The 22,083-nt window shown below is 46.3% G+C and overlaps 1 protein-coding gene across 2 annotated transcripts in view; it reads left to right on the top strand.

Moving 5' to 3' along the window:
- COL27A1 (collagen type XXVII alpha 1 chain) overlaps positions 1-22,083 on the top strand; it is a 143,700-nt gene that overhangs the window by 42,489 nt on the left and 79,128 nt on the right. For both annotated transcript variants that reach the window (XM_071766088.1, XM_071766087.1), the window contains 6 exons: positions 2,514-2,558; positions 3,500-3,553; positions 5,845-5,889; positions 8,183-8,236; positions 9,465-9,509; positions 20,544-20,597. In XM_071766088.1, the coding sequence (XP_071622189.1) occupies positions 2,514-2,558; positions 3,500-3,553; positions 5,845-5,889; positions 8,183-8,236; positions 9,465-9,509; positions 20,544-20,597 (297 nt within the window). The remainder of the gene's footprint in view (positions 1-2,513; positions 2,559-3,499; positions 3,554-5,844; positions 5,890-8,182; positions 8,237-9,464; positions 9,510-20,543; positions 20,598-22,083) is intronic.

The following is a 22,083-nucleotide window of genomic DNA, read 5'->3' as shown; positions in this document are numbered from 1 at the left end:
CTGTAATTAACCTGAGACAGAAATAACTGCAGTGTACTATAAAGAAACACATTTGACCCTTCCCAGAGCTCATTATAAATAGGGAAGAGGATATTTAGCAGAATGCAACAGTAGCAGAGTGTCTACATGTTTAACTGAAGTGCATTTATTTAATAAGACAGAGATAGCAATGGAATGCTTTAGTGCAGACTTAGCTCAGGATGTGCTTTGAGCATCTCGGAGAGCTGCCATCTCACCCCCTGCTCTGGGGGGACATGGCAGGTTTGCCACACTGCAGGAACACAGTCCCAGCAGAATGCTTCAAAGCAGCCAAACCAGGCACCTCTTTCTTGTTAGTGGAGGGAGCAAGACATCTCTGAGTGTTTGCATCCCTGGAAGTAGGTGCTCCAGCCCCCTGGAAGGTGGAGGTAGTTCCTGCTCCAAGCTGAGGCTGAAGGAGCTGTGCAGAGGCCCTAAGAGGAAACCCTATGGGCTTGGTGCTAAATCCCAGGGCACATCTGGAGATGCTGAACCCAGGGCTGTTGCTGTTGTCAGCTCTGTCTGGAAGAGGTGAGAGGGGCCAGAACAGACATTCTCTGTCTGCACAACACCCTGCTGGTCCATGCTTCAGGAATAGGTAATACCAGTACTGGCCCTTCCACACTTGGGTGGGTCTGGACCCAAAATGCCTTCACCTTCAGGTCAGACACCCAGCTAGGGTGGAGCATCCTCCTCCTTTCTGCTGATGCTGAGCATGGCAAGGAGCCAGGGAGAGGATCCCATGGGGCACATTCCTGGAGTGCAACAGGGAGTCCTGGCTGCTGCTCCTGCTCCAAGAGCTGCTGGGGCACTTTCAGTTAGGAGCCAGTGGCTGAAATGCACTAACAGAGTTTGGAAAAGTACCTTCTAGGTGGTTCAAATAAGGGCTGGCCTGTAGCCAAGTGGTCTTTCAGGTCAGCCACCACTTTCTCAAGTGATGCAGCTCAGTAAAAAAAAAAAAAAAAAAGACCAAGATACATCAGCAAGGTCAAGGAGGAAAGAATCAGTGAAAAGGAAATCAACTTTTTTTCCAGGCCAAAATATCTGAAATAACGAGCAAGAAGGAATGCAAAGGGGAGTGGGTAGTAGCCAGGGTGGCTGAGAGCATTGCATACCTCTGCCAGCAAAGGCTGAGGCTGTGGGTCTAGAATAGCCCATGGGAAGAATAAAAAAGCTGCTAAGCAGAGGTGTGGAGCTGGAAGCAAGAAAGGGGCCTGGGTTCATCTGGAGAGGAAAGCAAAGGGCCAAGTCCTCAGCCAGAATGGGGTTTGGTGGTGGCTTTCAGAGCAGGGGGCTGCTCCCCACTGGGTTTCACAGAGGCACAGGAGGTGGGAGCCCTGGCAGGGGACAGGTTCAGTAGCAGGGACTGAGCTATAAATTGCAATTGGAACCCACCCCAAAAACATTTTGTAATTTTTGTAGTATTGGTGCAAGGATTGTTTCTTGTTTACTTAACCTCTCCATTTGTTTCCAGTTAAATGTTCACCCCCTCTTTTTATTTTCAGTCTTTCTAGTAGCCCAGCTAAACCCTCATCTCTAATCTGCTCTGAATCCATTTGATGGAAATGAGATTGTTTTAAATAGCTGAATCAAGATAAAGAAAGACAGGGGAAAAAAATCTGAAGTGCCCATCACTTGCAGAGTTTACTCAGTGTTTAAAGAGAGCTCTAGGTAAATCCTGGAGAAACCAAACTCTTAAAATACATACTGATCAGTCTGCAGTTGAACAAGCTGCCTTTCTACTGCTCCAGTATCTGCACCTCAAAAAAAAAAAAAAAATACAAACTGAAGCAGGTTTATGAGAGACCTGAGAGACCTGCAACACTTGCCAGCCAGCAAACTCATTCTAATTAATTCAGCAGAGAGGTTAAGAGACACCTTGGTCATCATTTTAGATAGCTTTATAATGAAGGGCTCTGGATCTTGTCTTACCTTGTAATAAATTAGAAAAGCTAGAGGCTAGGTAAGTCCAAGCTGGTCACATGATGGAAGTTTCCTGTGACAATAAGTGGTTGTTTTGGTGTTTCCTGTGGCATTTCAAGTTCTAAAGCAAAAGTGAGGACTCTGAAATGTGAGTGACCCATCTTGCAGTTTCCCCATTTGCCCAAAGCCAGTGTTTTACTTTACAAGCCCTGTGGTTTCCCAAGGATTAATGGTAGCTTTGCTACAGGTATCAAGTACAAATAGCCAAGTCTGAGTGTAGGTACAACTCTAAGCCTTGTTCATGGAGTAGGTCCTTCTGGAGTGACCCCCAGCGAACCCCAGGGGCTGCAGGTGGCTGCTGCTGCTCCATGTTGTAGAGGTCTGGGAACATCCAGAGGGTTTGGGTGATGCAAGCACAAAGCAGCACATTAAAAGTCTGCATGATTGTGCAGTGCTATTCTGCATCTAAAGGCCTGCTTCTCCTCAGAATTTTACTCCCATCTGTAACGAGACCAAACCCAGATTTTTATTCTTTTTTTTCCCTTCTTACTCATCTCTTCCTATTTCAACAGGGTTATAAAGGCTACCCTGGACCACCAGGTCACCCTGGAGACCAGGTGAGTCTTCCCAGTTTTCAACACTGAACCTTTAAGGAGGGCTGGATTTGCTGATTCTGAGGCTAAGTCTGGCTCCTGGACAGCCAGAGTGGTGGGGACAGCCAGAGTGGTGGGGACAGACAGAGTGGTGGGGACAGACAGAGTGGTGGGGACAGCCACTCCTGCCCAGGCAGTTTGGTACAGGCAGGGGATGTGCAGGGAGCACATACACTGGCCCAGCATCAGCAGGTTGTTGGGAGGAGACTGCCTTGGAGTTTCTAGATTTAATTTTTGTTTCTCAACCATGTTAAGTTTACATAGTGGAAGAAAATACCAATTTACCCTACTCCCCCCTTTATTTTCCCTTTTACATGAGTTTCACCTGGAGTTTACAAACCACATCACATGAAGTACTGACATGTAATTCCCTCCCAAAGCCCATTCTCCTTCTCCCATTCTCTCCCCCCTCTTTATTTGGTTAAGTCTGATGTTTGCAGTTCAGGAAAAAAAAAAAAAAAAGGCAATGAATAGCAGGCCCTGTTAGCAATGATGTTAAAGGATATTATACATGAATCCATTTAGCTCTGAAGAATTTTGGCAGTACTTCCCCACCAGTAAAACGGTTCCATATGCCAGATATAGATGCAGCCTTACACCTTCTCTTAGCCTCCTTGTTTCAAATTATCTGCTGCTTTCACTGCAGATGGAGAGAGGAGGAGAATCAGCAGCACTTGCTGAATGCACAGATCCTATTGGTGTCACTTCTGTGTGTTTTCCCCTCTCATTAACTTATTCCACTGTCCACCCTTCTTCCATTATATTTTCTTCTTCCATAAATTTGCAACAGGTTAATCCACTTTCTTCCTTCCTTACCCCCAGCTCCAAGAATGAAGCAGCTGAAAAGGTTTCCCAGTTGTGACCCTCACCTTACCTTCTCTGCCTTTTCTTTTTTCTTTCCAAAGGGCGAACGAGGACCAGATGGAAGTCCAGGTGCCAAAGGTTATCCTGGCAGGCAGGTGCAGTAAATCTCATCGTGCTGTGCACAGACTAGGGATTTGGGTGTGCAGGTAGCTAAATATATGCCCCACTAAATACATGTCCTGTTAAAGACAGTGCAGACCTCTAGAACATATCTTAATATTTGCCCTCTTCCCTCCCCAAAATGCCACATCAGTGCCTTTCAACTCTGGGGGATACTTAGGTTGTTAGAAAGTATTTTGTGCCTATGATGGATAAAACATGAATTTTTATAGCAAATTTTGACAAATATTTACCTCAGTATAACAACAGAAGAGAGGGGAAAAGAGCAATCAGCAGTGTTGAAAAACTGGCTCCTACCCCTTCAATTTTTAGATGTTTTGCTTTTGCACATTCTACATTTAACAGTGAACAGGTCAGAAACCTGAGGTAGAAGGGGGCAGGCTATCAAAGAGCTTTTGCAGCTGCAAAAAGACAGTGATATTGAAAGAAAACCAAGTTTTTATTTTCATTCTGAAAAAAAATTTCACAAAGAAAACTTTAGGAATGGAGGAGTGGGCAAAGGCAAATGGATCGTGACTGAACACTTTGTTGTCTTCCTGATGTAAGATGCTGAGCAGGAAGAATAAAATTACGAGGAAAAATCTGTGAGACTCTGAATGGAATCAGTTCAAGGGCAGAAGGCCTTTCCCTATGACATTTTACAGTGAAATGGGTTTCTCATGGTTTGAAGGGACACAGTTATGTTGGATTCTGCCACACTTATATTTAAGTGCAGAGCTAAGAGGATAGAGAGATGTCAGAGACCCTAAGCAGCCTGTCATGAGTCTGTCAGACCTGTCATGAGTTTATATGTGAGTTTTTATCCAGATGTGGAGGTTATTGGACAAAATGTGAACTAGATGTGCACAACAAGTCTTCATTCCCCCTGCCTCAGACTATCAATAATGCATGATTAAATTGAAAATTAAATTGATACCTTGCTTAGCAACCTGTAGGTGGAATATACAGATGGAGAGTGCAGGTGGTAGAACTGGATGAGGGTTTTATGCATCTGACTAAACGCTCCATTCATCCTCTGAAAGGCTCTTAGAGATTTGCCTGCCAGAGGATCTCCTAGGTGTGAATGTCTGATAGGTGACTTAACGAGAGAGGTCTGAGCTCTCCTGGTCATACAAGGTTAATGAATGCTCTGTAGCAATTCATAGCAATTCATGTCCTGCCCATCAGATAAGGAGTCTGAAATCTTTGCTTGACATACAAAGGACAAAAGCGCTTTCTTAAAGTGTGTTCTGGGTCAGGAAAGTGACTTTTTTTTTTTTTTTTTTAAAGCCAGCTTTTTTCCTGCCTGAATGCTGTGTGTATCCAGCATCAGCACTGTTTACTTTACTGAGGTTTTACTACTTGTTGCTCCTGTCAGCTGGGCTGGCTCTGCAGTGCTACGGGAAAGAGCTTGGCTCTGGTTTGGTTTGTGAATCAGAATTGTGAACTTCACCCCAATGTCTGAAATCTTTGGCAATGATGAATGAGCCGGGAAAGAGCACAACCTGACTTTCAGATCCCAGGCTGAGAGTGCTGTGCTGCCAGCTGAAGAAAATAAGAACTTAGCCTTTTTTTTTTTTTTTTTTTTTTTTTTTCTTCTTCTTCCAAAAAAGCCCAGCAAGATTTGGAACTGGAAGCAATTGACCTGGAAACTTGCTGGAAGACAGTAAACATGAAAATTCATTATGCATTTTTACGGGGTTCTTTTTCACCACTGGGCAGCAATAGACATAGAATGGGAAATGTATTTTCAATTCTTTCCATAGCTGTTGATGCTGCAAAGGGTTAGAGATATTGCAGTCCCTGCACTGCTAAGTGACTTTCTAGGCTGTAAAAATTTGAAGGACTTTCTCACTGTATCAGGGCTTACCTGTACCCCTAAACAGGTGTTGAAATACCTATGTCATTTGCTGAATGTGTGTGTTCAGTTAGACAGAAAAATTAGTCACAAGCTGTTGGGGACAGCATCACTGTCCAGGGCAGCTGAAGTGTAATGCAGCCCCTGTTCACCCTGCATTGGCCTTTTTGGTCTTTATGACCAGAAATCTCCACTTCAGCCCCAGGGAAGGCTCACTCTGAGCAACAGGCTCAGGTTCTGCAGAGTCCCAGCTCCCCAACAATGGGAGATTTGTTATTTGTATTATTAAGTCCGTTTTTCTCCTTTGATACACTTTGGCCTTGGCACTGAGATCAGAACCACACAGGGATTGTGCTGGGGATTTGGCACTGTTTGCAAGGTGAAGTTAAAGCCTGTCCACATTTGTCTTTTTTTTTCCTTCTGTTCTAGGGTTTACCTGGCCCCATAGGGGAAACTGGTCCAAAAGGCACTCGGGTAAGCAGCCTTTCACTTGTCTCATCTCTCTATTTGTTTTTATCAAAGGCATCTGAAGAAACTTTTAAGCTTAATTTTGCAATCCTGAGATGAGTTCCTTTAACTTATTGGATTCAGGGGTTTGAACTGCACATTGCTCACTTAACACTGCTACATTTTTTAAATTAAATTTTAAATGTATCAAGACCAAAACTCACTAATAGTGCTGATGATACAGAGTCAGCCCTTTCAGAGCTCCCATTGCAGGGGAGGAATGAGTGGCATACAAGTTCCTACCAAAGTCTGAACTTTCTGCAAGCTCTGCCTCCCAAAGGACTCTTTTGTTTCAGTAAGTATGGTGCAGCCACCTTCAGCCATGCTGAAAATGGGCTCTTTAGGTTATAGTCCTGAGTTTGGGAGTGATTTATCTCATCATGCAGAACAACAAGCCAGCATCTTGAAGCCATGTGCAAATACAAACATTAGTATCTCAGTTCTGCCAGGTTTTGCTCTCCAAATTGAATTGCCGGGGGTTCATTCTCACTGCAAAGGATTATTTTTATTTTTTTAACCAATTAAGATTCTCGTTAATCACATGGTGTTCTTTTCCTGCAATTTTAAACTCACAGTGAGATTCTGAGCCAATAATATCCCCTCTTTCTCTAAGATGCAAAACTTTCTCTATTTGTAGTAAGTTCCAGCAGTTGGCTTTCATCACTAGGAAAACTGCAAGGAACAAACAATGCTGACCCTGTGGCCAGCTGTATTCCTGAGCTGGGAAGGAAGGTGTTGTGTCCAATGTCCTGCAGGAGAGAGGGAGATCTGAGATAGCACAGCTTGCTCACCTCACTTCCACACGTGATGAAGCTTTGCCTGGGGCATCTGCTTCACTGGCCTAACCAGGACTTTGTGTAATTATCAAGTGAGAGATATGCAGAATGTAAGACTTGAAAATTATTTTCCATTTTGCACCCCTGAGTGCTGAGAACTGAAGTAGTTACAGAAAGGCACTTCTCAGTTCAATCAGAACTGGGGACTGAGGGGAGATACCTGCATTTGGAGCACTGAGGCTGCCAACTGTGGACTCTTTTCCATCCCCCACCTCTATTTTTTTTCTTCTGCAGGAAGTAATTCAGGAGTTTACCTGTTTTGTCTTGAGGTTCAGGAGGCAAAGGCACTCAGCATACTTTTCATGTGGCTGTATTTCCAGCCAGGTGTCATCCCAAAAGGAAGGGCATCCAAAAGGGAGCAGTGGACAGGGGAAAAAACTTCAGGGGACTTGACAGTAAGAGACTTAGTGATGCTGGAGAAAGAAAGATGAGAGAAAACCAATGTTAACACTTGGCTCTTGCAATGGTGAGGTGCCACTGAGGGGGGCTCCCTGCTGAAATCCACTTCCTTTTGATTTTGTATGTTTGGCACAAATTAGTCCTTTGCAAAGGACCAGCACAGAAGGTAACTTTGTACTAACTGCTGAGCAAAGAGGATTAAACACAAGGCTTCAATTGTTGCACGGGAAGTGTAGTGTGTGTGTGTCCTGTCTGAGCAGGATCCCAAGGCTGGAGAGAAGCCTCCCCTGCTTGAAAATGCAACCCCTGCCCGTGAGCATGAAAGGAGCAGATTTTATGTGAAAGATGGTGCAGAGGAGGCTTCTTCAGCCACAGTTGGGTGTCAGAGGATGTGCCTGAAATGGCACTCTCAGCCTCTCCCATCCCTGTAGGGCCCTGGGTGCTTGAGTTGACGAAGTGCTTGCAAAAGGTCCTGGTGGTGCAACAGTGTTTGCAGGGAAGGGCCTTGGGCAGAGCTGGTATCAATTTGCTCCTTTCTCAGCAACAGAATGGTTGGCAGCCTTGCAGGCCAGAAGGTGAGAAGGAGCCACAGTATGTGACCACCACATGACATAAGTAGAGAGGTTTTCACAACAGAATGAGTACCAAAGGCAGGGAAAGAGCCCTCGGAGAGATGAAGGGAGGTGTAGGCATGGGGATTACTTTTTGCTATCACTTGTTAACCTTGAGCCAAGCTCCATTTCCCTCAGGTACACTCAGAGCCAGCCCAGGTAAGGTTTCTTCTTGCTGGCTTCTTCTTGCCTGGAGTCCTCATGATCCCTGGTGTGAGGGTATGTGCCCTTGGACTACATCGTGGAAGCCAGCACCATGCAGTCCATGGGCATATACACTTGCCTCAAGGTTTATTTCATCACGGCTGCCACTGACCAACGCTGGAGGATGCTCTGCTGTTCAGGAGAAACAGACTGACTGACTGACTGCTGTTGGAGGAATATGTTTGACTACTCATTTCCTCTTTTCTTTAGGGCTATATTGGTCTCCCGGGATTATTTGGGCTGCCAGGGGCTGATGGAGAACGAGTGAGTATTTTGTGAAAAAAAACCCTTGGTGTGTTTGCTTAAATACAGCTCTTAAGAGCCTGTTGTAACCTTTTCTGCCCCTTGCTCCTGAGGAAAGAGGTGAGCATGCCTAATGTTTAACCATGCCTCCAGCCTGTGTCTGCCCTTGCATGGAGACCTATTCCCTGTATGATGTTGACATTCATCTCAGGAAAACTGAAGCTTCAGGCAGGGTCATCACACCTCACTGTTGAGTAGAGAGGAGTTTTTCTGTTTTCCTTCACTTACAACCTGCCTTTGCCTCCTCCCCCCCATCTTATTAGTTCATCTTAGTGGGGTGGGAGGGAGAATGTTGTGATAATTCCCTGCTCCTACACAAGTGATATCCCAGCCCACAGTGTCCCAGCATTTTGAGTGTCCAACTGGAGGTCTCTGGAAAGAAGCTGGCTTTTGGAAGAGGGGCAGTGCCTGGAGCTTTCTGATAATGGCTTTCCTTCCAGTTGCATCGAGTTGGGCAGTCAGGAGTGTTGTGGCTGTTCTTCCCATGCATACTTCTCCCCATTATTTTCATCAGGCCTTCTCCAAACCCATGTGTTCAGAGCTTTTTGGGACCTCCCTTGATTTTTTGCTCTTCTTCCCCACGTCCCCCCACCTGCCTGATCTCTCCCATCCAAGGACCCCCTCTTCCAACTGCAAGAGCTCCTAAGGAAGGTCACTGTAAGATGAAGACTGTTTTATTCCAGCTTTTTCTCCCTCAAATGCAAGCCCCAAGAAACCAGAGAGGCCCCAGGAGTGTGTGGGAGTGAGTGAGTGTGTGTGTGTGCCTGCCTGGGAGGGGACTGACTGCCCTGGGCTCTGGAGTCGCTGATTTAATGCTTGTTATAACTAAATAAGAAACATAAACAGAAGTTCTCCAGCAAGTGCCTTGGCCTTCATTCGGTTCCAGACCAGTAGCTTAATGACTGCTCCTGCTAAGCACAGCTCCAGCCCGTGGCCCTGGGTGTGGATGTTGCCTCCGTGTGTCCTCAGGGAGGGCCCTGCTTAGTGAGTGAAGGTCAATTCATTGTCTGCTGCTCTCCCAGCTGACTGCAAGTAACAGACATGGTGATTCCTGAACAATGCTGCAGTCATCAGCCTGTTTTGCATTCCCCTTTCTCTTCTAGTTTTGTTTTGCATTGTTGGTTGGCCGTTTGCTTTCTCAAACAGACCTATTATTTATTTCTTTTTTCTCTGTGTGTTTTCCTTGCAGGGGATCCCTGGAGTTCCTGGGAAGAGGGGCAAGATGGGTAGGCCGGTAAAGTTTTTCCTCGTCTATTATGCAGACCTTGGTGAATGAAACTGGGAACAAACCATATGGCTTTTGGCTGGGTCCCTTCATATCTAAATGGGGAGATCAAACAAACCTTTCCCTGTCTATTTTCTCAAGCAGAAAGAAAACTGAAGATACAAATACTGTTTTCTTCTATTCTCTGTCTACTCCACAGAATTTTTTTTTTTTTTTTTTTTGGTACTGTCTCCATGCTCCCTTGGATCTTAAACGTCTCAGGTTTTTGCAATGTCCTCCCTCAGATCAGCTTCTTCCCTGAGTGCCATTTTTATTTCCCCACCAACATCCCAGGTGCCTGTGCTCACTCTGTTACATCTTCTGCTCTGTGCTCCCAGCTGTCCCATCCCATTTGCCTCCTTCTGCTGTGGTTCTCTCCAACCCTCGTACCATCCTGGTTTGTATAACACGAGTGCACTTTTGTATAGAAAACTTTCTGGCCTTGGTGCTGGTACAAAGTTAAAGCAGATCAGGTGAAGACATGTTTGAGGAGCAAGGAGATCAGGTGGATTTAAGAGATTGACCAGAAGGAAGAGGTGTTTGTTGGTAGGGCTGAATACAGGGTGGAAACTGTGAGAGCTGCGTAGAAGAAAGGATTTGTGTTGGCTGTAGCAAAAAACAAACAAACAAAAAAACCCAACAGGTAGGAAAAGAAATGAAACTAGTAGAGGAAACAGGGAAGGAAAGAGCAGAAAGGAAAGCCCTTCCACATCAGCCTTCTTCCAAGCAATTCTGTGTGCTTTGTCTGCCAAAATTTATCAGATTTCTTGCTCCAGGAGTCAGTGGAGAGATCAGTCACATTCATGCTCTGGTGTGTCTCCTTGCCTTTGCATCTTGTCCTTCCTATTAGTCTGAATTTCTCTCCATCTCCTAACATTGCAGTCACAGGCTCCTTCCTTGTAAAACATCCACTCAACCTCCACAGAAAAATCCAATGCTCTCCCCTTGTAACCCTTGCTGTTAACGTGTGCTTCCCAGGAGTCCCATCCCTTCTGCTTGCTGCTGCCCTCCCAGTGAAAACCATGCAAACATCCCAGCAGTGCCACATCCCAGCTGGCTGATCTCTTCCTAGGATGGGGTGACATTGAGCGTTGGTTGGTTTTTTTTTGGGAGGGGGGAGGGGGAGATAAGGGCAATCTGCACCAGATTTTAAGTTTTTGTAAGCCACTGGTTGCACCAAAAACCTCTGCAATGAGTAACTGCAGAGATGTGAGGGTGACTCATTGACCAGAGTCAAAAACACAGCAACTGTCTCTAGGTACAGGGATCTGCACAGAGCATGCTGGAGGCTTGAAGCCTTCCAGCTGTTGTTGGGCCAGCATTTGTAATCTTCCAAGCAAGAGTTTTTGTCTGGCTGTCACTGTTACAAACAAGGGGCTCCCCTGAGCTCAGCAGGGAATCTCTCACCCGTGGAGGCATTTAGGCTGGGATCTAGAGAAGGATTAAAGGGCTGCACGTGAGCACCTTTGTTCTGCTGGGCTCCCGTTGCAGAAAGTTTTGGCTCCCCCCCCCTTTCATGATATCATGTTAAATGAGAAATCTTGAATGGGCCAGTGCTGCTGGTTTGTACTTCCGAGCGTGAACAGAAAGATTGTGACATCCAGAGGCAGTCAGGAAGTGACTGGGAGAGTGGAAAGCAGGAACCAGCTGACCTGGTCCCCTTCCCAACACTTATCTCCTGGCCTGTGCTGTTTCCCAGCTGGTTTGCACTCTGAGGGAGCCCGCTGGGATTTTTCTGGTCTTTCACATCCTCACGGGTTTGTTCCTGTTCTGTTTCAGCATTGTCACTGTGCTGCAGAGCTCTTGGAAGCCCTTCCCAGCTGCCATCCAAAGCTGGTAAATGCTTTGGAGAGTGGGGAAGGAGATGATACCAATTGTATTTCTCCACCTACTTTTGTTTGGGATGAGAGGTGGCTGGGGGAGTTTGCATGTGACACCGTGGGCCTCTGAGAATGATGTAAGAAGGAATGATTAAAATAGAAGAACTGGACATGAGTCAGATCTTGAAACCCTTCCAGGGAAGTTAAGTTTTGCAGAGCTGTGAGGGACAGGGTGAATCTGTCGTGAAAGAGAGGGCTCCACCTCCTGCTCTGCTCTCCCTGCCATGCATCAGCAACGGAGGAGGCAAGTGCATTGAGAGAGCCCGTGGGCCCTGGGGAGCTCTTGAGCAAGGAGAGGGTTTTGGGTAGGCTAAGGAGAGAATTATGATTGAAGTACAGTGCACTAGGGAAGCTGAAATAACATGAGTCAGTAGGTCTCTGGATCTGCTCCTTGTTTTAGTGGTGTGCTGGAGACCTGAAGCTGAAGTGGCCACTTGCTTAAATCTTCAGTCTTGCCAGTTCAGTGGCTGAAAAGAATGAGTGTTTTGTGTTGGGTTTGTTTGTTTGTTTGTGGTGGATTTTTATGGTGTTCAGTTGAGCAACTGGCAAAAAAAAAAATAATAGAGGATTTTTAAAAAAGGCCCCATTACTGTAAGGGCAGCAGGACAATGGCCCAAAGAGAGAAGCTGGAGTTACCCTCAGTCTTGGCATGCATGTGTCAGTCCTACTTCATCTGTAGAAAGGAGATGTCCTGTCACTGAAAGGGGTGACCCAGAGGAAGAGGAGAGACATTAAGTCATCATTCCAGAAGCACAAAGCTGAAAGGGATGTACTTTGCTTGTGCTGGGCATTTCTTTCCTGTGCTGTGGGAGGTGGGCAGCTGCAACCAGAAACTTTTGCACTGCAGACTATTAAACTTCAAACAGAGTGCAATATTTTCAGAAGTTCTCAAGCCCTGCTAGCAGAAGAGACTTAAAAGGGGAACTTTGAGGAAATATATCCAAAGAGCTTTGAGCTCCTTTTTTGTTCAGTATTGATGGATACTTGTGTCTCTTGTTCTTTTCTCATGTAGAGTATTAATACTGCATCAGCTGCCATATCTTGTGCCTGATTTTTGCTTACAATCTCTTTTATTAGTAGTATTTTAAGAGATAGAAAGGAAGGGGTAAAGTTTCAATCCAAATCTTAGTAATTTTTGGATTTGTCTGAGGTTACTCACAATTTAGCCAAACACAGCTGAGGTTTTCTTGTATTTTTTCTGAGAATCTGTTGGTTCTGCTGGAGCTCATTTGAAAACTTGGAGCTTCACAGTGACAGGTACTGAAGGGAACAGCAGCACAAGCAAGTTCTCAGTCCTGCAAGGAGGGATTTCAGCTTCCCTGCCTGTCTGGTTTTGCTCATCATTGCTGTTCTTCCTTTTGTCCTCTGGTAGCTCAAGCTTGTGAGATGTTCAGCTGTGTCCTGCCAGCTGTCAAGTGCCATGATGGGTTCCTGCCCACCTGCCAACCTCCAGCATGGGAGGCAAGAGCTTCCTGAGAGTGCAGGGTCTGCCACCAGGCCCTGCTGTCAGGCAGGGAGGGTTTGTTTGCACGGGGCATGTGTGCCAGCTCTGCCAGGGGGTATGGTTGGAGTCTGTCAGGGCCAGGTGAGGAGATGCTGCACTGCTTGGTGACTGCACAGCAGGAGGAGGAGGATACAGGACCTGGTTTCTCCCCTTGGCTTGTGACTTCAGACAAGCTGTTTGGCTGGTCTTGGCTGTGTGCAAGGCAGGGCTGACACACTCTGCTTTCCTTTGAGCTCAGTAGCTGAAATTTAGCACATAAATGCTAAGGATTACTGTTCAGGAAGAGATTCTATGAGGTTGCATGTGGATTTTAAGCATTAAGAATCAGGTGAGCCCAGAACTCTCTCTTTCCCTCTGCTTGTCAGCTGCAGTGTGGGGGTTGTGAGAGCCAGCAGGAATCTGGCAGCCACTATGACATAGCCTCAGGATTTTGTGAGCATCAATGCAGGGGCAAGCTGCTGAATCTGGCACCCATTTCCCATGTGCTGACCACAGCTGGGGTCCCCCCTTGCCAGCTCTCAGCTTGTAAAGCAGTGGGGCCTTCTTGCCAGGCTGTTTTTCAGGCCTCCTGTCTTCTTCCATGTTGACTTACAATGTCTTAACTCCTTAACTCTGAACACCAAGCCTCAATATATTCTTCTTTCTCCATCTGATAAGCTGTGAGAAGTGTGTGTGACAGCCCTGCACTCCCAGCACTCTGGGTAGGCTCTTGGATCACCTGAAAAGGCTTTGCCTTAGAGGAGACACCAGACAGCACACAGCAGGGCTGCCTTTGGGGTAGGAAGCTTTCATTTTACAGCTTCCCCCAACCTTTTGATAGATGGCTGAGAACTCAGCAATGATTGTAAGTGTGTGGGGCTTTGCCAAGTTCCACAGTCTCAGCTGTTGTCCCTGAAAACAATGAGGGGACACAGGGGACACGTGTTGCCATGTGTCTGGAAAGGCTGGCATAACCACAAATTACTGAGAAAATAAATTGTGCTCCTCTGTAGGGACTAAGAGGATAAATAGCTCCTCTCTTCTTGCTCCAGTCTTTTCTCTGCTTTGGATGCAGCTGAGGTCCTTCCTTGCATTTGGGGTGAACTGAATGAGTCTCCTGTACCACACGAGTTGAGATTCAGGAAACTGGTAACACCATTTTGAAGTCCCTATTCTTAAATGAGTAATTGCCAAACTCCAGCTGACTTGAATGGGCTTCCAGGGGGTGTAGAGAGGTGACCCTGCAGCTTTTCTCCTAGGAAACATGACTTGGCATCCTGAGAGCTCTCACCTACAGCACCGAATATCATGGTTCATGTGCTGCTAAGGGTCCAGCCATGTCTCTTGTTGTCTGAGACCTGGTTACCTACAAAAAAAAAAGGAGGACGAATGGAGCTGTGTTTCTCTTTAAGCACAGAAATTTTTAAAATAAATTTTGTAATTAAACTGAAAAAATTCTAAAGAAGTAGGGATAAACTTCAGCTGTTTCCTGCTTACCTAAGTGATAGGTCAGTGTGTTGGTCCAGAAGCCAATCCTAAGATTTAAAAGAAATAGTAAGAAATAATGATTTGTCAATCATTACACAGAAAAAAAAAAAAAAAGAAAAAAAAAATTGAACCTCCTAAGCTCAAAAACATCTTTCTTCCTTCAGGGGATTGTTAATTCACAAATCAAATCAAAGCCCAGAAATTATTTTTATTAGGAATTCTAAGAAAAAATAACAATGCATCTATCACTTTCAATTCTGGGAACATTTCGATCACCAAAGCTGCTTGACTTTCTTAAACAGGAGATTGCTTGATTTGGAAATCTTGGCCATAAATAATTAGAAGCATTGGCAAATTCAGTGCTTTGCAGCATGAGGTAATTTGGTCTGTGTAATCTGGGCTCTGTCAAACCCTGCAGAAGGGGGAAGGGATCAGCTCAGGCATAAGAGGAGCAAAGCAGATAGCAAGAGGCTGGAGGGGCTTCAGGGGACCTTGACTCAGGTTTGCATGGAACTGGCTACCTGTGCCACAGCAGCTGGAGGGGCTCTTATGTGAAAAAATGCCATGAAACCTTTATCCCAAGAGGATGTGACATGGAGGTCAAAGCCTCAAAGGGAGAGAGAGCAAACCTCCCTTAGGAGGGAAAAAGGAGCAGAGCTGCAGCAGGACCCTTGGTCCTGTGCCCAGCTGAGGATGGCATCACCCTTCTTGCAGGGATGGAAGCTGTCACACACCTGGGTCTAGGCTGAGCACAAGGCAAAAGCTCCTGCAGAGCTGTGGGGTTAAATCTAGGGAGCAGCATGCTGGGAGCTTAGGGCTTGCCAGGCTCCCTTCAGGGGGACTCTGGATTCTCTGGGGGCCAGGGCTGAGCAAGCCCTTTTGCCTTCATGCCACCTGCCCAAGGAGTTAAGCCTGTTCCCTCCACCCAGCAAGCTCTCAGAGGTGTAGCTGCCAACATAAGCTACACTTGTTTATTCTACTCTCCCTCTTTTTTCCAGTGAATGCCTTCTCTCACTCTCAGTTCTGCTTCCCCACCACCACAATTTTTTTATTATTATTATTTTTTAAAATTTAAATTGTTTGACTTGCAAGCTCCATCCCTGGGGAGACTCCTGGGCAGAGATTCACCTGATCAGAGCCAACTGGCAAATAGAGTCTTTTGCAGACAAATCAGGAGGGCTGGTTGGTTTGAGCAGCTTCACCTTCAGCCAACAGGAAAATAAAATCCTATTTTTGGAGAAGGATTCTGTTGGCGTGAAGACCTGCCAGGATTCCTTGGAGCAGCAGCTGCCAGACTGCCTCCCTTACTCCACCAGGGAAAGTGTTCTGAACTGAATCAGATGTTGTACACATACAACACACCCACCACATGTGTGCACCTGAAAGGGCCTTGGGGAAGGAAAGGACCCTGAGCATCTCCTCAGTTTCTGCTTCCCTGAGAAGAGCTGTTCCCAGGGACAAGGTACAAGAAGTGGTGGCATCTGCTCAGACCAGGGGTAGCACTTTGGCTGAAACAGCAAGAAGAACAGGCTGCTTTTGCTGTTTTAAAGAGAAGAAAGGAAGGGGAGGTGGAGAGGGGTGTAAGGTGGTTCTCAGCAGGAGTCTCCTGGGACATGAAGGGATGCCCTGTGCGAGGAGTGTGGGGGAACAGGAATTTAGGCACAGTGGTAGAATCCCAAAGATAGAGCTCTAGCTGCTGGTTCAGCAACTCAGTGTTACCTGGGATAAATGTTTTGCATCTCTCTCTGTCTCAGCTCCCTCTCTGATGTCAGTTCCTCATCTTCATCAAGTGCAGTGAGGACAAACTGAGCAACCACTGTAAAGTTCTGCTTAATGTGGGGACAGGAGAGCACAGAAGCACCTGGATCTTGCTTTGTGCAATGCATCTGCTTGTATGCTTTCTCTCCAGTTCCTCTTGAAGCTTCATCTTGCTTCTTTCATTGAACTTGTCCTTCAGACAATGTGAAATCCATTCAGCTGGAATCTTTCCCCAACTCCTCTCTATTTCCCAGCCGTGGGATAGAGCCAAAAGTTTTGTCATACCTGACTTCAGCCACCGTGGAGGAGCACCCTGCTGGCTCTTGGCCAACAGAGCTTGTTAGTCAAACATTTTCCTCCTCGCTCTGCTGCCATTTGCCATCCCTTCCTGGTCCTGGTCCTTCTCTGCATGTCCCTTCCCTCCTGGGGAGCAGGCAGGATGCACAGCTCAATTCTTTTCTCTGGGGGTGTTTTCTTTGCTGTCCCATTTCTTGAGCATAATTTCCAGGACTGGGCTTCCTGGAAAAAACAGCTCTACCCTGTAAAAAAGGTGGCTTTTCTGTACCATGAAGCCCTGTGTGCTCACTTTGGGAAGGTCAGGAGACTCTGAATGTGTTGGGCTCTTTCATCCCTTTCACAAACCTCCTGTAATGGGCTGCCAGTTGTGACCTGCCTGTCCGCCAGCACCATAAAACAAGTTTCCTGCCCCATGTGTTCTCTCTCTGTTTGAGCTCCTCAGGCTGCTGGAGCTTTGCACAGGAGAGGAGAGGTGGTGCTGCTCACAGGAATGAGACAAAGGGGATAACAAAGTCTGTTTGTAATTCCTAGGCTGCTGGTTTCAGTTGTGTGCTGCTGGTTTTGTTCCTGGGGAATGCATCTGTCCTTTAGGCTCAGACAGGAGGGGGGAGGCATTGAAAAAATAGCTTTTGCAGACATGTGAGTTTCAATAAATTAGGACACTGTGGTCACTGGAACTGTTATTGTGGGTTAAACTGCTACTGCTTACCCCATGGAAAGAAAGTGCTTCCTTTTTCATTAGGGGCCTAGAAGATGGATTGTTTCCTGTTCACAGGACTAATGGGGTAGCTTTCAAAACCTGGTTTGGGTCTTATGAGACTTTGTGGATGCTGAAATATCCTCCTTCATGCCACAGCCACCAGCCTTGGTCTCATTTAAAGTGAAAAATACTTAATATTGTGTTTACAAGCTCAAATATTGGGCTAGAGTACCTGGGCTTAGTTTGAAACTGTTCTTCTGTTTGTCTCCTCCTCTGGGTTTGTTTTACAGCTCAGGCCAAACAATACCAGGGGACTGCCCATCACCCCAGAGACCTGTGAGCCCAGGATGGGTGCTTGTGCCAGGAGAGCAGATGGCATGTTAAGGACAATCAGGTGTTGGAAAGGATGGGGCTTTGCTGCTGAGTGTTGTCTTGGGCCTTTTGTAGTAATGGTGCCAGCCCACACTGCTCTGGGCTTTCTTCTCTTTCCTGCCATCCTTTTCCATCCCATCTTGAGTATAAACTCCATCTCTGCAGGGTGAGACACATCGTGCTGTGGGTGGGTTTTCCTGTTGAATCTTTTACTTACTGGGCAGCTTGGCCAAGTGATCTCAGATACTCAGCTCTCTGCCTTAAAAACGGAAATAATTTGCTTCTTAAAGTACTGGGACATTTGCTGTTGGAAAACCTGTGTAAAAGCTAGATTTTTGTTAACTCTGCTACCAAGTTCCTGTGTTTGTCTTTAAGTAGCATGGTTAGTATGAGAAACTGAGGCATTAAAAGAGCTTAGTGGGAAACACAGAAATTAAAACAATTCCCTATCTGGACACTTTTATTCTGGCAGAGGAGTGCATTGTTTATATTGCATTGGAAGAGATTTAAACCAAATTTAGAGAATGCTCTTAGGCCTGAGCAAGTGTTTCTCTAGATAATATTAAGCTGTTGTATTTAAGCTGATTTAATTGTATGATTCAGAGCAGTAAAACTTTCCTCCATTGGCAAGACCTTTGCAGCCCCAGGGCCAGGCTGCTTAGTGGCATCCATGGGTCACTTTGTGCCCAGCTCTGCCATCTGGGAAAGGAAAGACACAGCTGGGGAGTGCTGAAGTCTGTGACTGCAATCTGCAGCAGCCTAAGTACAGTATCAGTCTGTGCACACTGATATTTTCCTTGGCAAGTTGTGTGACTGTAAACAGCAAAATACTCCCAACACATTTTTTTTTTTCTTTTTTTTCTGCCTTGCCTGAGCAATGAGTTTTCTCTACACATCTCTGTTCTGATATTATTGATTCAGCAGGTAGCAGAGTTATTTTCCAGCTTTTTTATTACAGAAACTTCTAGACTTGTACTTGACACCTGTGTCTCTGGCTGGCAGGAGGCTGTTTCCACCACACTTCTTGGTGTGTGCACAGGCATCTGGGATGTAGTGCCCAGCTAGGACAAGGCAGGTGACTTTCCCTTTGGTGGTGGTGCCCATAAAATAGAAGCAATGAGTCCAAGCAAGAGACACCTTGTGTCCATTGAGATACCTGAATATTGTAGGGAAGAGGTACAGGAGAAGTGAAGGCTCTTTGGTTGTCTGAAACAGGTCTGCCCCCTCTCACCTCAGGTTTGACCAAGTGGTTTTTTTTACTCAGTGGGGCTGAGCAGGAATTGTCAACCCTCAAAGGTGAAGGGAGGTCTTGGATTAGGCTCTGCATACGCTCAGTCCTTGGGAGCTCCTCCAGCAGACAACAATTTCCCTTTTGGCTCAGTCAAAGGAGGTGGATGCTCTGTCATAATTTATCTCACTGCATCTTAAGGGAATGAAAGAGAAAGAAATGGAGAGTCACAGCACTCTCCTCCCCCCCACCCCAGAGTCCCCTCCACTGCAGCTTGAGTAGCCCTGAAGCTGCTGATGTCCAAGCAGGTCCCTGGCAGCCCTTGGCAGGCTGCTCCCAGCCAGTCTTGTGCTAAATGAAGTTCAAGTTGGGGGAAAAATAAGTTCAATCTTTCTTAAATTCTGCTTCCTCACTGGAAACCTGGGTGTAGTGAGTGGGAGAGCAGGAACACAGAGGTTGTGTTCCCCTCTGCTGAGCTCTTTCTGGGGGAGGCAGAGCAGGACAGGAAAGGGCAGAACCAAGCTGCTGTAGGAGTTTCTTCTAACAGGGAACTGGGGGGCCCAGAGGAGCACAGAGAACGTGTCACATCCCCATGTTCTGGCTCAGTACCTCCACTCCCTTTTCTATCATTGTTTGAAGTCTTCCAAATCTGTATCAGATATAATGAGATGATGAAGTGATCTTTTGTGGTGACTTTTTCATATAGTAAACATGGTCTTTCACAGCTCTGGGGTGTGGACCATAATGAGCTTGGAACCATTTGTTCCTCTGGCAAGCTGAAAGGTTGTGAATGCATTGAAGTGAATTCACCAGGCATTTTTGATCAGCTCCATTAAGCATCTGCATGGGCTCCAACAGGCATTACAGCATCCAGCTGTCCTGTGAGAAGGGGGCACTGCTAAAATGCTTCTGTTAGTAGACAGGATGAAATAACTCAGAGTGACAATCCAGTTTCGTGGGTAGTCATTACAGTCAAGGTTATGAGTTCTTCTAGAACTTAAAGGATGTGGGACTGACTTTTAAGGAGGAATTTGCTTTTAAGGAAGTATCCTATCAGTAGAATATTTCTTTCTGAAACAAAATAGAAAGCTCTGTGTATTTAAATACAGAGTTTGATCTTCCAAAGGTGGGATTATCATTTCATGTGTAAACTGCACAACAGAATCTTCAGGGCTGCATATTCCCTGTTGGACTACTGGAGCACTTGGGTAAACCAGAAGGACAGAAGCACAGATTTCCACCCCTTCTCCCTGCTCTGCACACTCACCTTGTCTTTCTACACTGTGCTGCAAAAGCCTCACCTGCCACATGAAGTGTGCCCAGGGCTGGCAACTGGTGCTAAGAAAAGGGTGACTGGGGGCTGGGCACAGCCTGCAAGACGAGGGGTGAGCACATCAGGGCCAGCAGTCTCAGCAAAACCCAGCTTTTCATAGCATGGCCATGGAAAAACCCTTCCTGCCTCCTCACTGGTTCTTCCTCTCAAGGTTCCCATTACTTCACGTGCAGCTCATGGCTCAGCCTTGTAAACAGAACTTCTGGGACTTTTGGTTACCCCTTCATTGGCCCCAGGAGAGGGCAGTGAATCAGAGCTCTTGGCCTCCCAGAGCTTCTCACTGAGCAGATGTGCTGCTGGGGCTGGGATGGTTTGGATGAGGACAAGCAGGCTGGATGGGACCACACATCTTGGGACCTGCTCTCTACTGAAGTGCTGCACTAAGTGCAAGGGAAACATGTTTGAAGCTGTCTTTACACAAGGGTGTGTCAGTAGCTAACACTCATGTTTGCCTCCTCTCCTCAGGGTTTTCCTGGTGATTTTGGGGAACGAGGACCTCCAGGCATCGATGGGAACCCAGTAAGTTGACAGCTTTTTCTCATTTTTTTCTGTTGCAGTAGACACCACACTCTACTGCATCATGTTAGTTATAGCTGAAAGAAGCTTTACAGTTCTGTGGCAGCATTTTGTTGTTGTCCCTCCTGAAAAACAATTGTACACCCCTGCCCTGCTCAGGCAAGCTGTGAATTCCCCCATTCCACTCAACATCCTGTAACTGGCAGGTCAGCAAGTTGCCCTTTGCTTTCTGTCTCTCCATCTATTGCCTGTTTTGCACATTGGTCTTCATAAATGCTTTCCCATCCTGAGGACAGAAGAAAAATCTGGAGAGCAAAGGTGGAGATGTTGCTCCTGATGAACAGGCAGTGGTTGGAGCCTGTTGTCCATACCACAGGGCCTGATGCAGAGCTTGTGACAGCCACAGGAATCACCTTGTTGATGAGTTGGGCTCTCAGTGAAGCTTTGTATGAACCTAGCAAGCAAGGAGACACAGGCCCATGGACACAGGGAGGTATCATTGTGAGGCATCAGATGGCTACTTGAGGAGCAAGCCATGTGCTCAGTTGTGTAGAGGTCTGAGGCACACACAGGCATGTTTCTCTCCTGTTCACTCTGATTTTCTCATGCAGGTTAGCAAGCTGGTGCCAGTTGGTTTGCACCTCACTGGCATGGAACTTAAAGCTTCTAAAGTACTCTAAGCTCTGTACCTTTCCTCATCTGAAGTGAATGTTTGTACTGGTGGAAGAAGTGCCAGAATCCCCTCTCCAGTTTCTGGGAAAATAGGGGTGGACACCAAAGCCCAGGCTTTTGCTGCCCTGCCCTGTGTCTCTGTGTCCCTGGCACTGCTATGGGAGCAGTCTCCAGGCTCCTGAGTTCTTGGCCTCTCTCTGGTCTTCATCTGACCCCTGCTGGCTTTCTAAGAATGGGATGTGTCTTGTGGGAATTGGATCAGGATGGTCCCACAGACCATTAGAGCAGCTGGATGCTCATAAGGTTTATTTTGTTCTGCTCTTGTAGCACTTAATACCAAACAGTTGGATATGTGCTGTGTTTTCTGCTACTCACAAAACATGCACTTGTGAATTACCAAAATTCTCAGATGTAATAATTCTAAATTATTTTCTGTATGACTGGTGGTTCTCCCACAGTTAGCCTGTGAACAAGACTGATTAATCTCTGAAATTCCTGCTGTCCTGGTTATTCACACATAATCACAGTGCAGCCCTTGGTGTTTGATGGAATGATTGGTGTGAAATAACCCATGCTGCACATGTCTTCAAGTTCCCATTCATCACATATGCAGCATAAGAGTTATTTTCACAAGTGCCTCTAACCAGCCAGCCAAGCTCAGCTACACCCCAGCCTTTGTGGGAATTCAGCACAAGAGCCATAAATGCAGTGAGCCAAAAGAATTAGATTCCCAAAGAACACTTCTGTGGGACTTTTCCCATCCTTCAGTAAACCTAAGCCATGGGTCAAGATGGAATCAGTAGTCCCAAAGTAGAAG

The sequence above is a fragment of the Heliangelus exortis genome, chromosome 22, assembly GCF_036169615.1.
Source record: "Heliangelus exortis chromosome 22, bHelExo1.hap1, whole genome shotgun sequence".
NCBI classification, from domain to species: Eukaryota; Metazoa; Chordata; class Aves; order Apodiformes; family Trochilidae; genus Heliangelus; species Heliangelus exortis.
Note: the sequence above shows the minus strand (reverse complement) of the source record. Positions and strands in the feature narration are given on the sequence as shown.